This window comes from Gopherus flavomarginatus, chromosome 4 (genome assembly GCF_025201925.1).
Source record: "Gopherus flavomarginatus isolate rGopFla2 chromosome 4, rGopFla2.mat.asm, whole genome shotgun sequence".
Taxonomy (NCBI): Eukaryota; Metazoa; Chordata; order Testudines; family Testudinidae; genus Gopherus; species Gopherus flavomarginatus.
The window spans coordinates 61,374,520-61,390,040 of NC_066620.1; the positions used below are offsets into that span (position 1 = coordinate 61,374,520).

At 46.4% G+C, this 15,521-nt stretch overlaps 1 protein-coding gene across 5 annotated transcripts in view; it reads left to right on the plus strand.

Moving 5' to 3' along the window:
* LOC127048742 (uncharacterized) overlaps positions 1-15,521 on the plus strand; it is a 78,072-nt gene that overhangs the window by 19,186 nt on the left and 43,365 nt on the right. For 4 of the 5 annotated variants that reach the window (XM_050948632.1, XM_050948633.1, XM_050948634.1 and 1 more), the window contains exon 3: positions 3,887-4,377. In XM_050948632.1, coding sequence (XP_050804589.1) covers positions 3,887-4,377 — 491 coding nt within the window. Of the gene's footprint in view, positions 1-3,886; positions 4,378-6,999; positions 7,412-15,521 lie in introns of those variants that run through there. The other variant, XM_050948636.1, reaches the window with a different exon arrangement.

The following is a 15,521-nucleotide window of genomic DNA, read 5'->3' on the forward strand; positions in this document are numbered from 1 at the left end:
TGCTATCTACACTACCCTTCCTCCTTATGCCAATTCTTCTGTCCACGGCTGTATCCCCTCTTACTTTGTTTACTTCCCTCTCAAGGTTAAATTCCGGCGTGGAGGTCTCGCGGACATCTCCCAACCATCTCCTCCAAATTTCTAGTTTAAAGCTCTCTTAATCAGGTCGGCGATTCAAGTCAAGACCGAGTCAAGAGCATAAATCAAGGCTGCCATGGTGGAAGTGCATTTTGCCTTGCACCTCTACCCTGAAAGAGACCTGCCTTCCAGTTCATATTATTCCTCCTGTACCACAGCCAGTTCTACTGTCCCGCCCGCATCTCCCTAGTGGACGCTTTGCGTACGCTCCCATCTCCATGCACATCTTCCTTAGCTTGACAACCTTTGCTCAGGAAGCCCTATGGGGCTGCTGGAATCAGCAGGAGTTGTAAACAACAGCTCACAAGGGTATAAATAGAAAGGATCCTTCTTAAGCTCCCTGTACAGGAACAGGTCCCTGCCAGTGTACAAGTACACAATGGGACTAATTTCAGTTGTTCTATTCAAGTAACTTTAAGCCAGCCTTGAACCCACATATTCTGAGACCATGTATAGCCTGCTCAGCCCTGGAGTAAGTCAGAGCAGCCTTGAAGTCAGTGGGACTACTCACGTCAATGAAACTGTGCAGGTGTTTGCAGGACCAAGGCCACAGTTCTCTAAGCTGTTCACTAAAGGCTTGTCTTCACAGGGACCTAGCTACCGCCTCTTGAGGAGGTGGAATAACGACAGCAATGGGAGAACCTCTCCCATCGGTGCTGGTAGTGTCTGCACTGAAGTGCACAGCGGCGCAGTTGACGTGGTGCAGCTGTGCCACAGTAGGATTTCGAGAGTAGACAAAGCCCTTAATCCTCCTCTAAAAGGAGTGAAGATAAAGTGAACTAATTACTCTTTACTTCTGAATGGGGCCATCCATGTAGTGGGGTTCATGCACTTTAACATCACACCTTTAGTTAATTCAATTGAGTGTCCTTGTGGAGAGAAGCCCTAAGTATCATTAACCTTCTGTTAATGGGCAAGGAAACAGTAGCTCAGGGAGGAGAAGGTCTCTGGGCAGCTCAATGGCGGAGCTTAGAACCCAGTCTTCTGGCTTCCAATCCAGAGCCCTATCTGCTGGACAATGCTTTCTCTTCGTAAGTTTCAGATAGCAAGCCTAGTTTTTATATAATATGTTACCCACCAAAAACTACATTAAAAGAACATGATTAATGTTGCCAAGTCTAGCTCTCAGAAGTTAGGAAGTGCTAGAAGTAAGGTTTCCTGTGCTACCTTAAGTCAGTCCCCTTGGGGTTATGCATTATGAGATAGTTTTTAATTACATGAGCACATACTGTTTTTCTTCCACAGGACCTGTGGCTCACTGAGAGCCTAGAATGTACAATGCTCACTGAATGAGAGCTCGTCAATATTTTGTTTTCTCGTCATTGTTGAGTGTTGTTTATTTACTGCACACCATTCAAACCCTGCTGTGAAGACACAATGATTCATCTCCTTCTGGTTTTTCTGTGGTGCTCATCACTACAGTATCGGAGTGCTTCACAAAGATTAATTAATTTATTTTCTCAACACACCTGTGCCCCATTTGAGATACATAATACTTGATTTTTTTAGAGAACATTTTATCATTGTCTAGCACTTTCTGTGTCCAAAGCACAGCTCCCATTGGGATGAGCACTCACTTCTGCAGATCAGATCCCAGGTTTTCAAGTCAGGCACCCAGAAAATGAGGAACACAGAATTCATGGCCACCTGTGGAAAGTTTGGTTGAAGTGATTTGCTCAGCGCCACACAGGAACTCTATGGCAAAAGCAGAGATAGAATCCAATTTTCTAGAGCAGCGTTCGACTGCCTACATCATGCGTTCACTCCTTCTCCTTCCCCTGCCTCACTCACTATGCACCTCATTCTGTTGGAGTGACTTGTAGCCACTCTTGCACTCCACATACGAGGCAGGAGTTGTACAGGCCACCGTCTCCTCCTTCACTACACAACCATGATTCATCTCCAGAGCATGGTCCATCCAGTGCAATGAATGATGCAGGGTCCTGTGGAAAAAATAGTGTACACTCATGTAATTGAGACCATCTCATAATGCAGACACCGAGGGGGCTGACTTAAAGAAACACAGGCAACCTTACTTCTGGTGCTTACTGACTTTTGAGAGCATGACTTTGCAACCCTTCATATGGTTCTTTTAACTTAGTTTGTTCTGGGGGTGCCATTTCATATGTTTTCTAAAAAGAAACGGAGAAAACAGAAATTCCATCATGTGGCATCAGATTGACACCCATGTGGGTCAGCAGCAGGGTGGAACCTTGAGATCCACCAGTGAGACCACTGCCACGTGAGCTAACAAGGTAATGTGTAGCAGTAGCAGGTTGCCGTCCTCTCTGTGGACCAGCACTACTTGGGGATGAGACACATGCCCAATGGGTTTCATAGATATTTGCTGACAGAAGAGGGTTCATCTTGGGTTCCATTCCAGGCTCTAGAGGGGATTCCAGACTCTTCTGTCCATTTCCTCCCAAACTTGACCCCTTCTACCCTATACACTCCAACCTGTCCCAATCCTGTCTCTTCCCTGCTCTGGCTCCTTGTCTCAACCCATTCTCCTCACCTAGCCAATCCCTCTCTCCACTCCTCAGGCTTCTCATCCCCATTCAAGTCTGCTTGTCCAGCAAGTCTTAGTCTCATCCCTCCAGATTCCTGTCCCACATCCCATCTCCTTCCCCACTCTTTTCCTTCTGCCAGTTCCCTGTATCAGTCTTCTTGCCTAACCATTCCCAGTTTCTTCTCCCAGCAGTTCCCAGTCTTCTTGCCCAAATAGTCCCAGTCTCCACTTCTCCCAGACTCCTTGTCGTTACTCCTTTCTGCTCCCCACCTCTGAGGTCTGGCTCTTGGCCTCTCTGCATTTGAACAAGCAGCTTCCATCTCCACCCTGTCTGGACCCAGCAGGGGATCACTGAGCACTCTCAGCTCCAGGACGTGGTCCACAATGCAAGTGAAGTCTTGCTCAGCCCCAAACTGGAGTAGGCCCAGTGCAATGGAATTGCTGGAGAATTTAGCTGCAAAACTCTAGCAAGCCTTTGCTGAGCTTCTGTGAATTGATTTTTTTGGAGAGCCAAATTTGGGTGGATTTTTATGGGGATGGCAAAAGGCACATCCCTGACATAAAGGGCTCCCTATGCCAAATTTTAACTCCCTGCTTGGCGAGGGCACTAGAGCTTCTCTAAGAAAAGGTCGGCATAATTTTTTAACGCTGGCAAAACAAATGTTTTTCCCTAGCCTTGTTCTTGGAAACCAGTTAACCATTTTGTCTGAAGTTTTCCAGAAACATTCAGCCTGAGGTAGACGCCTGGCATGGAAAATTTTAGCCAAATGTTTAATGTTTGGCAAAGTTATAAGCAACTGAAAACAGATCTTATAATGAAGTGTTCAGCAACTTTAATAGTTGGAGGGGAGTTGGTAGCACACACGTAGCTCAAAAACACTGTTTCAGCTGTTAGAGTCTCAGGAAAATTCCTTTAAATAACACTACTTGTAAGTCCCATATCGTCTCACAGAGTCAGTCATTAGATGGCAACATCATCCACTTGTTCACACACACAAAGCCAGCGCATTACATAGGGACCCAGCTTTTTAATAGATTCAGGTGCTGAAATAACTGGTGTGTCAATATACTTGCTGTACAGTCTGTGTCCAACTGGTGGTTCTCCGGCTGGGGTCCAGTGAGCAAGCTTAAAGTTGAGCTGCAATCTGTGGAGGAGTGATCAGAAACTAATAGGCTTGATTGTATAGCAGGTTTGATTCACACCTGTCCTACCACTCACATTTCTCCTCCTTCCTTCAGAGAGAAGACGGAATTGCACACTGACCCCTCTTGCGACCAATCAGCTCCAGAACCAGGAGAATCAATGCTGTAAGGTCCGGACCCTTTTCCATGCTAGCCTGGATCGCCATAGCTCAGAAGAGGAGTTGGAGCGCATCAACCGAGAATTTGCCACTGAGAAGCGGAAGTGGTCTCAGGTCAGCAGGCTTTCTTGCTGTGGTGATAGCAACAACACGTCCTCCAGTGACGAGGAAGTGAAGAACTTGTGTGGCATGTCCTTCCGGCCCGTGGTGGAACAAGCCGATGGTCTGCATGCTAGCCCCAGCCCAGTGCTGTTCAGTGCCTCCCCTCCTAAGAGACTCCAGCCCCTGGTGCGGAACCCAGCCTCCAGGCCTCTGATATTCACAAGTGTTGGGGCCAGCTTTGAGCAAGTCATGCCTTGTAAGAGACACCGGCAAGGCTATGGGGACAAAGTCAGCAGACCCAGCCTTGACCTGGAAAAAATGCAGCAGGTAAGTCAGCTTCACACAGGAAAAACCAGCAATTCACAGGGGAGAGGCAATGCTTGATTTAGTCCTCAATTGAGCACGAGGATCTGGACCTATGGGTGATTAGAACTGAACCCCGCTTGGTAATAGCGACCATAATATAATTATGTTTACATCCTTGTCAGGGCGGGAGGGAAACATCAAAGAACACCATCACAGCAGCATCTAAGTTCAGAAGGGGGAACTACACAGACTGAGGAGGCTAGTTACATGGAAATTAAAAGGAACAGTCACAAGAGTGAAATGCCTGCTAGCTTCATGGAAACTTTTAAAAAACACCATAATAGAGGCTCAAATTAACTGTATACCCCAAATTAAAAACAATAGTAAGAGGACCAAAAATGCTACCATGGCTAAACAAAAGAGTAAAGGAAGTAGTTAGGTGCAAAAACGCATCCTTTAAAAATTGGAAGTCAAATCCTACTGAGGAAAGTAGAAAGGAGCATAAACTTTGGCAAGTCAAGTGTAAACATAATTAGGCAGGCGAGAAAAGAATTTGCAAAGCAACTAGCAAAAGACTCAAAAACTAAGCAAATTTTTTTTAAGTACATCAGAAGCAGGAAGCCTGCCAAACAACCAGTGGGGCCACTGGATGATTAGGATGCTAAAGGAGCACTTAAGGAAGACAAGGCCATTGCAAAGAAGCTAAATAAATTCTTTGCATTGGTCTTCACTGCAGAGGATGTGAGGGAGCTATCCATAACTGAGCCATCTTTTTAAGTGACAAATCTGAGGAACTGTCCCAGATTAAGGTATAAGTGGAGAAGATTTTTGGAACAAATTGATAAATTAAACAGTAATGTCACCAGGACAAGATGGTGTTCACCCAAGAATTCTGAAGGAACTCGGATATGAAATTGAAGAAATACTAACTGGGGTATGTAACCTATCACTTAAATCACCTTCTGTACCAGATGATTGGAGGATATGATGCCAATTTTTAAAAATGGCTCCAGAAGCGATCCTGGCAATTACAGGCTGATAAGCATAACTTCAGTACTAGTCAAATTGGTTGAAACTACAGTGAAGAACAGAATTATCAGACACATAGATGAACATGATTTGGTTGGGGAAGAGTCAACATGTTTTTTGTAAAGGGAAATCATGCCTCATCGGTCTAATAGAATTGTCTGAGGGGGTCAACAATCATGTGGACAAGGGTGATCCAGTGGATATACCATGCTTGGATTTTCAGAAAACCTTTGACAAGGTCCCTCACCAAAGGCTTTTAAGCAAAGTAAGCAGTTATGGGATAGAAAGGAAGGTCTTCTGATGGATCGGTAACTGGTTGAAAGACAGGAAACAAAGAGTAGGAATAAGTGGTCAGTTTTCAGAATGGAGAGAGGTGTAAATAGTGGTGTCTCCCCGGGTCTGTACTGTGTTGTTCAACATATTCATAAATGATCTGGAAAAAGAGGTAAACAGTGAGATTTTTGCAGATGATACAAAATCACTCAAGATAGTTAAGTCAAAAGCAGACTGTGAAGCGTTACAAAGGGGTTTCACAAAACTGACTATGCAACAAAATGGTAGATGAAATTTGATGTTAATAAATGCAAAGTAATGCATATTGGAAAACATAACTATACATACAAAATGATGGGGTCTAAATTAGCTGATACCACTCAAAGAAGAGATCTTGCAGTCACTGTGGATAGTTCTTTGAAAATATCCACTCAATGTGCAGCAACTGTCAAAAAAGCTAATAGAATGTTAGGAACCATTAGGAAAGGGGTAGATAATGAGACAGTAAATATAATGTCACTGTATAAATCCATGATAGGCCCACATCTTGAATACTGCATGCAATTCTGGTCACCTCATCTCAGAAAAGTTATATTAGAAATGGAAAAAGTACCGAGAAGGGCAACAAAAATGTTTAAGGATATGAAACAGCTTCCATATGAGGAAAGATTAAGAAGTCTGAGTCTGTTCAGTTTAGAAAAGAGATAACTAAGAGGGGATGTGATCGAGGTTTATAAAATCATGAATGATGTGGAGAAAGTGAATAAGGAAGTTTTGTTTACCCCTTCACATAACACAGGAACCAGGGTCCCCCAATGAAGTTAATAGGCAGCAGTTTAAAAACAAACAAAAGAAGTACTTCACACAACACCCAGTCAACCTGTGGAACTTGTTGCCAGGGGATGTTGTGAAGGCCAAAAGTATAACTAGGTTAAAAAAAGAATTAGAAATCATAGAGGATAGGTCAATCAATGGCTATTAGCCAAGATGGTAAAGGATGCAACCCCTTGCTCTTGATGTGCCTAACTCTGACTATCAGATACTGGAACTGGATGACGGGGGATGAGATCACTCAATAAATTGTCCCGTTCTGTTCATTCTCTTTGAAGCACCTGGCATTGGCCACTGTCGGAAGACAGGATACTAAGCTAGATGGACCATTGGTCTGACCTAGTATGGCCATTCTTATGTTCTTATGACTTGAGAAGGAACCATTGCAAGCAGAGGGTAAATGGAAGCATGGTTGCTGCTGAGGTAGAGGTAGTAACTCTGTACATTGCTTGACTTCATGTGAAGATCTCTCCAGTTGCATCATCAGTCCATCCCTCTTCTCCTCTCTAGAATTTCAGATCCGTGGCCAGCTGGGACTTCTTATTTGAGGTAAAGGCTCCATTAGCCGTATTGACTCTGTGCGACACTGTTGACCAGTCCTGATTTTCATCCATTAAGAGGGCGAAGGAGACACAGCCACACTAGCCAGTTCATTGCACTATAGAGAGCCAGATTCAAATTGACTGACTTCAGTGGAGTTACATCTACTATTTCCAGGTCTTAGGTTCACCCACAACATTCAGTTATTCAGAGGCAAGGATTGTTGGTAGCCCAGTATTTTTTTTAAGTCTCATTGTAGGAGTAAATGTAGTTCTGTAAGTCAAACAATGTTGGATCCATTTCTCAAGTTTTTGGACTCTTGAGTCTACTTCTTCACTGACTCGCATGGGTTTTACTCAGGTGTAACTGTTGACTTAAATGCCTTTGCTCCTGATTTCACAATGTTGTATCTGAGCAGGATCAAGGCGTATAAATCACTGGATCTTCCACTGACTCTTACTGACTATAAATAAACTTGGTATTTGTGGGCTGAATAGATGTCCTGCTTCTGGTATGATTGGCTGATCTGTTTCATGCCTGTTTGATCTGTCTCCTTTCACCAGAATATTATTCCAGTGTTGAGTATCTCAACTCTCACCTTATTTGCTTTTCTTCCTGCACTGGTGATGTCAAGTTTTAAAATCCCACCAGGTGGAAAATGGGGTGTCATATGCCTCTGGACATCTGGTGACCCCAGTAGAGTAAAGAAAGAACCTCTTATTTTAATTGTGAATTTCCTGCCTTCAGGCCTCTAACTCAGACTTTTCCTCCTCTGTTTTTTGCGTTGATGTACTGAATTTAGCCTTGTTAACAAGGCCCCTTTTCAACTTTTGTGAAGGTCCCACCAAAAGAGAGATCAATCTGTTCTGTATCGTTAAAAAAAAATACAGAACAAAGGGCCCTTTTTCCCATTGTTTCCAAGACATCATCACTCCTATCATAATAGCTGTCCCTCTCCATCATGGCTGGCATCATGTGCTCCGTGAATGCATAATGCCTAGCCTCATGATTTCAGCACATTACCCCCATCCGCCAGCCTCTCTGCCCTGCTCAACAAGCAATTAATGACAGAACATTCAGAGGGCCCAATCCTGTACTTCTGGTGCACCCAAAACATCCACTGACGCCTATAGAAGTGTTAGCTGTGCAAGGCGCACAGATCTGGGCCCTGCATAGTTTGAGAAGAAAAAATAGAAGAGCCAGTGCTCAGCTGAGCAAAATGCATCAGTTTCGAGAGGTCTGCTTGTATGGTTGGAGGGACGGGGACCCTTTCTTGGCACCTAACACGTCTTTAATCTCAGAGTCAGGGGCATGAATTGGTTCTTCCCACGGGCGCTGCGGAGCACCATGATTACGAGTGTGCGCTGGCAAAGGGTAAATTTCAAAAGGGTTGGAGGTTCCTTCGATTCAGCTTCCCAAACTGCTGAGGCTTTTCAGAACCCATAAGGTGGGGAATCTTGCTTCTTCCTGGTACTTCCTGCTTTCACAGAGGATGGAAGCTCCACCAGACAGGCCTTTTTCACAGTAGTTCCTCTCTGTGCGGATCACAGCATGAGAACTGGAAAAGAAGAGTAAGCTGGAATTATTTTGTACAAGATGTTTTTGTTTTTTTAATGAAACATTTTGCAAGTTGCTGTTTTAGAATTTTTTCGTGACTCTCTTTGAAGAAATTTTGATTGACAACATTATTGACGCTTTTCATTTTCAGAAACCCCAGGTTTTGGTAAATGAAAACCTTCAATAATGATTTTGATTAAAAAAAAAAAAAGGTGGAGAGGAATAAAAATGGGTCGGTCCATCTTGACTCCTGCAAAATAGAAACATTTTTAAAGTTTTTCACAATTTTATTTTTAAAAATATTGAACATAAGCTAACCAAACACTTGCGGGCTTAGAGCTTCATGATCACAGCCCAGAAGGGCTGTCTGGCCTCTCTTTTATCCCTTCGTTGGTTGCTACTTGTGCCCAGTTCTGCAGGACAGATCCATGTCCAGGGGAACTCCTCTGTATTCTGAGGGCTAGTCTAAGAACACCATTGAAGGGTGGTTACTGCCAGAAAAATCAGTATAGAAGTAACATGATTGAGTGGACTGTAGAGGCCATTTCTACACTACGGCTACTGCAGTGGCTCAGATACGGCACCATACACTTCCTACAGCAATGGAAGGGGATTTTCCATCACTGTAGGAATTTCACCTCCATGAGTGGCATTACCTACGCTGACGGAAGCATTCTTCTGTAAGCCTAACTGTGTCAACACTGGAGCTTAGCTGACATAGCTATGGTGCTCAGGGGTATTTATTTTTCATGTGCCTGAGTGCTGTAACTGTCAACTTGACTTTTAAGGCCTTAGTCTCCCCCAGTCATTTCAGATTCACTTTGCTTCAGCTAAATCAAAGATCTTGGCTGGGACTTTAGAGATCTGATTTCAATTTCTGCTCTGCCACAGACTTCTTGTTTGACCTTGGGCAAGTCACTTAATTTTCCAGTGCCTCAGTTCCCCATCCATAAAATAGGAATAACCTAATAACCCTTTCTTTGACTGACTTAACTCTTTAGATCACATACTTTTCAAGGCAGAGACTGTCTCTTTTGAAATGCTTGTACAACACTTGATGCAATGAAGCCCTGGTCTCTGGATACTGGTGTAATTCAAATGAGTAGTAATAAAAATGGCCAGGAGTTGCGGATGCCACCTGAGCTTTGAACTTCAAGCTGTTCCTTCTGCCTTGTTCATTATCTTTACTAATACAAATTCAGCCAGCAGAATGTAGTGGATGGTTTTGTTGGGTGCAAGGAGGGAAATAAGCTGTCTTGCTTTCCCCCAGCTGCATTGGGTCTGCACGGCCAGCAGTGGGTGCTGGAAGTTGGCAGGTGGGATGCAGACAGGCAGGGAGCAAAGATGTGGGGCTGAGCAAGAAGGTGCCTGTTTGTTTTGGTGGAGTGGGGACTGCATGGCTTAGAGGCGGAGGTGGGATGCTGAGTCCTTCACCTCTATGTCAAACCCAGTCTAGGTTGAATAGTGACTCAACGTGGATCCAGACAGTCGCTTGAGTCTCTGTGAAATGAGATGGTGAGTCTCAGTCCTGTTGCCAGTGTCCAGAGAAATTGACACAATTGGCCTCTCCCCGGCAGTCTCTGAAGAGAGGCCAATGACTGACTGGCTAAGTTTTCTGGAGCAGGGCCTGTCGGTTTGTTCTGTGTTTATGCAATGTCTGGCACAACATGAGGGGAGCTCCAAGATGCTACAACAATACAAATAATGGACTTTGAGTCTGAATTCCCCTCTCCCCTCTGGAGGTATGGTGCCCCTAGGTCAGGACTGAAGCACATTATGAGGTACAGTGTATGGGGGAAGCCTGACCTGCTGCTCCTCATACCTTACCGGTCCTGTGGATAGCCAGAGGATTCTGTTCTGGCCTCTCAGTCCAACCCAAACAGGTAAGGTTTTAAAAGAAAATTATTTTGGGCAGGTCCCTTCCCATCACAGCATGATGGTGTGGCATTGTGCCATAGCAATGAGCTTGGACAAGTGGCAGCCCCATTCCCTGCCACGCCTGGTTGCCACACAGTCTCTGCTCTTTGGAACTGGCATGATGCAATCAATAAACTCTTTCTTTGCTACTGCAGAGGATTAGAAAAAATAACCCAGAAGATCTTTTTCCATTCTTTCTTTTAATTGGGCTGAAATGCCCTGGCATGTGCCGGCACACACGGCTCCAGTGAATAGCCTGTCCCAGCAGCTGCTTGATCATTGTCCTTGGGTAGCGCCCATGCCAGTTGCATGCATTTCAGTGAGAGTTGTGCATGTCCCTGAAAGGCTGGGGCTGCTGTTGGCCTCTGGGGATGGGTGCGGCGTTTATTTAGAACTCCCAAACTCTGGGCAAGTCACTGCACCTCAGTGCCTCAGTTTCTTCATATATAAAAGGGGATAATATCTTACTCCCAGAGAGTGATTTGGGGCATAATTCATTCCTATTTGTAAAGTGCTTTCCAATTTGCAGATGCAAGGAGCTATAGAAGAGGAAAACATTATCCAGTGTTTTCATTTGGAGCTTATCCTGGGGGAGAAATGAAGATCCCCCTGTTGACTTTGTATCCTCTCTGGCGGGTGGACAAACATTCAGTGTGTGAGCAAACCAAGCTGGGAGGAGGGCCTAGTGATCTCATACCAAATGTGAAGAGTCTGAGAAACATTTGCTCCATGGACTACTCGAGGCAATCCTCTCCTCTGGACTTATCCATGAAATCCACCCTTTGCTCCAGCTTCTGTATGGTTGCAGGTCACATTGCCATTCCTTTCTACTGCTGACGAATACTGGCATTTCAGGTGGAATAAACCTACCATGTGGGGCAGCATTGAAAGCTCACCTGGCCCTCATGCTGGTCATATGAAGGAGCAGAAAAACAGTGGGAAGTGTGTGTGTGTGTGTGTGTGTGTGTGTGTGTGTGTGTGTGTGTGTGTGTGTGTGTTTCTGCCCCAGTGTGATGGGAATTCAGCACAGATTTAGCTCTGGTTGCTGAGCTGTAAACATGCAGCTGATTTCACTGCATTAAGTAAAAGGGGACTGCAGGATGGTGATCCTGATCCCCATGGCAGTTGGGGCTTGCCCTTGTCTGGTAAATGGAGACAGGAAAAGCGGCCTCTAGACAGAGAAGACTCTAGAGCCCTTTTCACCTCCAGGTCACCAGTCTGAATCAAGCCCAGGTTGTTAATGACTGAAAATTATTACTGTCCGCTTCAGAGGCTGTGCGAAGCCATAGCGGGCTCTAAGCAGAGTATTTTTGTGCCCCCCCCAACACATACTAAATAGTGAAGAGGGGCCCCTTTGAGCTGCTCGGGATCCAGCCTAGACAATTGCTTAGTCTGCTTATCTGCTGCCTCTTTGGAGCCTTTCATCTGCTGCTTGATGGACCCTGCAAAAGTCCTGTCACAGTTGGTGCTAACTTGCCACTACCTGTGTTGTTCTTTTTTTGTGGTTAAGTGGTGGACTTCAGTCTCCAGGGCTGTCCATCACGAAATTCCCTGGGTTGAGTTTTGCAGGTGCTCAGACCAGATGATCCCAGTGGTCCCTTCTGGCCTTAAAAATCTATGAATCTAACCCCTACAGCTCCTACTGGTTTCAGTGGAAGTTGTGGTCACTCAACAGCTCTGAACATCAAGCCGTTGACTGAGTGGCATAATGATAGGCACTGGAGTTTGAAAATGTGGGCTTTAGCTGCTTTTGTGTCTAAATGCTGCTCCACATCCTGGTTGGAGCCGTATTGTGAGAAACCACAACAGCAGCAGCCTGATCCCCAATGCACCATCCGTGTCCTGATTCCTGCTTTTCGTAACCCTCTGGCCTCTGCATTTACAAAATCCTGGATTCCCCCCCAAATCGCATCTTGCAATTCTGCCTTATCACAATGGGAAAGTCTCCTGCCTCTCTGTGCTCCTCCCCCCAGCCAACATTCCGGGGTGATATGCCAGGCACAACGAGGGGTTCAGAGCATTGTGGAGGAATGGGGCGAGGGGCTTGACTGCTGTGAGGCAATCCTAGGACTGTAGCAGTTTCGGACTGAAAAGATTTATTAGCTCATCCAATCCATCAAGCCCACAAAGATCTATAGCCCTGCAGCAGAGAAGGGATCAGACATTACCACACTCACTGCTGATGAGGAATGGCCGACAGTTCCCATTCTCTCTCTCGCCCCCTGTCTCTGTTTCCCTAGAGGAGGCTGGGAGATGATGGCTGTTCTGTTCTCTTGGTCCAGTGTTTATTGGAGAGAATCTTTGGCTCTGTGCCCTCAGAGCTGACGTTTGGTTTGCTGATTAAGACATTTATAGAGTCCGTGTAGGCAGATAGCAGGGAAGGGAGGGCGGGGTGCCATCTGAGAACACCCAGGCGCTGAGAAGTAGAGAGCGGCTCAATGGGGAGGGTGTGGGCACCTCCACCCTGCCTCTGAGGAGGTGATTATAATTCTGCCAGCCAGCAGCGCTCTCTCTCTTCCGTTGTGCCCTGTAAGTGTGCTGTGGATGGTTATCATTATGGAATACCTGGGATGTGTTTTCTGTGCAACACACACGACAATGGAAGCTCTTGTGCGCTGGCACGGCTGGTTGAATCGGAGCAGGAGGAGAGCTGGTCCTCAGCTAGGGATCAGCCACTGTTCTGCAGGATCAGCAAAGCTGTCCCTGAGCATGGGTCACCACGAATCCGTTAATGTGTGGGCTCCCTTCACACAGCTCTCTGGGTACACGTCAGTAATCCCGAGTTGTGAGCACCCCTCTGCTCTTCCAGTTCCTGCCCCCAGTCAGCTCTGCTATTGCCCCTCAGTGCTGACTTGGAGCAGCTGCTGCTGCTCCATTTATAGGTCTCCTTATAGCTGTGCTGCTAATGAACCCAGTTCCCACCTTCTAGCATCTCCTGTTATTCCAGCCACAGCTCTAACAGCGCACTTCAGTCCTGATGTGGAATATATTTGCCATTCCATTCCTGGGCCCACACATCTCTGCTACTGTCCCTCAATGCCTTCCTTCTGGTTTAGGTCCTGGCCTATCTTGAGCAAGTTAAGAGTTGCCTTTGTCATACATGCAATGGGAGTAGGCTGAAAGAAGATGGATGGGTGAGTCTCTGCATGGGTGCCTCTGTCAGGAAAGGACAGCTGTGCTTTGATCTTGTTCTCCCCAAGGGACTGGCAACACAGCATCACCTCCTCTGTGCTCTCCGTCCCTGTGAGCTTATGCAACTGAGAGAACTGTGTGGTGAATATAGCTGTTCTGAGCATCATGCTATCTTAACACCACCCTTGCTATTACCAGCTAGCAGCAGCAAACTCACATCTGTTCCTTCTGGGAGCATCTGGAGCCTGTTGCCTTGATGACCTCCTGCTTTGGTTCCTGACTGAAGGCACAAGAGGGTGTCTCCTGTGGAAGCATGAGTCAGTCTCCTGTGATCTAGTGGTCACTTACCAAGCGAGAGGTTACACTTGGATTAATAGTCCCAGTCTCTCCTTCCCCAGGATAGCAGAGAATGGGAGCCCTGCAACAGTAATGCATTCAGCCCCCATGGAGAAAGGCAGTGACCCAACAGCGACCTCTTCTGGCTACTTAATGGGCAGCATCAGCAAGTCCCAAAGAGAGTCTTGTTCAGTCCTCATGATGCTTGTGGCTGCATTGCAGGGCTTTGAGAAGGGAAGGAAATCGAATCTGCATGGGCTAGGGGAGAATGAGTTGAAGGGAACGGAGACCTGGAGGAGCCCGCTGAGGAGTGAGAGAGGAAGCCATCTTGGGTGTATCAAGATCTTCAAAGAGACACTAATAGCACCTGGCATTGCAGACACTAAACTGTGACCCTGAAGTTGAAGTTACTAGCTTTTAATTGGGGTTGGAAGGCTGGCTGGAAACCTTTCCAGCCCTGCTGTCTTCCTTTATCTCTGAGCCCTAGTGGCTGGTAAGAAGAGTTAGACTAAGACTGGTGCTCTGGCTGCAGGCCAGAGGGAAAGGAGGTCAGGTGGGCACATTGGCATGGATACTTTAGAGCTGATACAGCACAGGGCAACGTCCAGAGTGTTTCCAGTAGCTATGGCTGGGCTGAAACTGAGATGTATATGTGCCTCTAGGGACCAAATCCGTGAGATGGGGTGATCTAGCCCAAGCTACTTGTGAGAGGTGGCCTGGCCTGGCTGGTGAATGGAATGTGACTTTGCTCCTGAGCAAAAAGACAGGCCACTCACCAAGAGGCTACTGGGGCATCTGCATGGGAGCAGAGGGTGCTGGGGTCTGAACCTTATTGTCTTTGTCACTCAGTCGTATTGTTACATATGACAGTGCTTGGCAAAGCCTGACTCCTCCTCTCCGCTGGGTGCCTGTCTGCCAGAGTCTGGAATTGTTCGTGTTTGACTGGCAGGCCGTGTTCTCAGGGGTGGGGTTGTAAATCGAAGGCTGCCCTAACGCAAAAGTGACTTGGTTTAAATTGGTGACTCGAGGAGGAACGAGAAACTTTCACTGTGTGGATGCCGAGGGTGGATCATTGGGAGCTGCGTTCCACTGGTATTTCCCCCCTGCTTCGCTTTCAGATAGCTGAGTGCTTCCTTTCTGCAGAGGGCTTCCCAAAGGCATTCTTTCGACACAGCCCAGGAGGACAATGCAAGCTTTCTCCCTGGCTCTGGACTTGCCCCTGCTGGCTCTGAGGGCTCTGGTGGATTAAAAGTTTTGCTGGGACCTGCTTGTACTTTCCGGCAGGACAAGTTAGTAGATGCTGCTTGGGAATGTACGTATGGGGTCTGACCTATGCACTATAGCTCTTGGATAGAGAGAGGGGAGGGTTGGGTTGTCCCACCGACATTCTCATTGGCATATCAAGGCAAGGGAGACAACTTGGATTCTGAATGGACTGTGTGTCTGCCGGGCCCAACCTACGCTGGTGTGGGTGCTTCATTGTGTTGCAAATACTGCACGTATCTGCACACTCCTCATTGCACTGTTGGAGCGGGAGCCAGCAGGCAGCT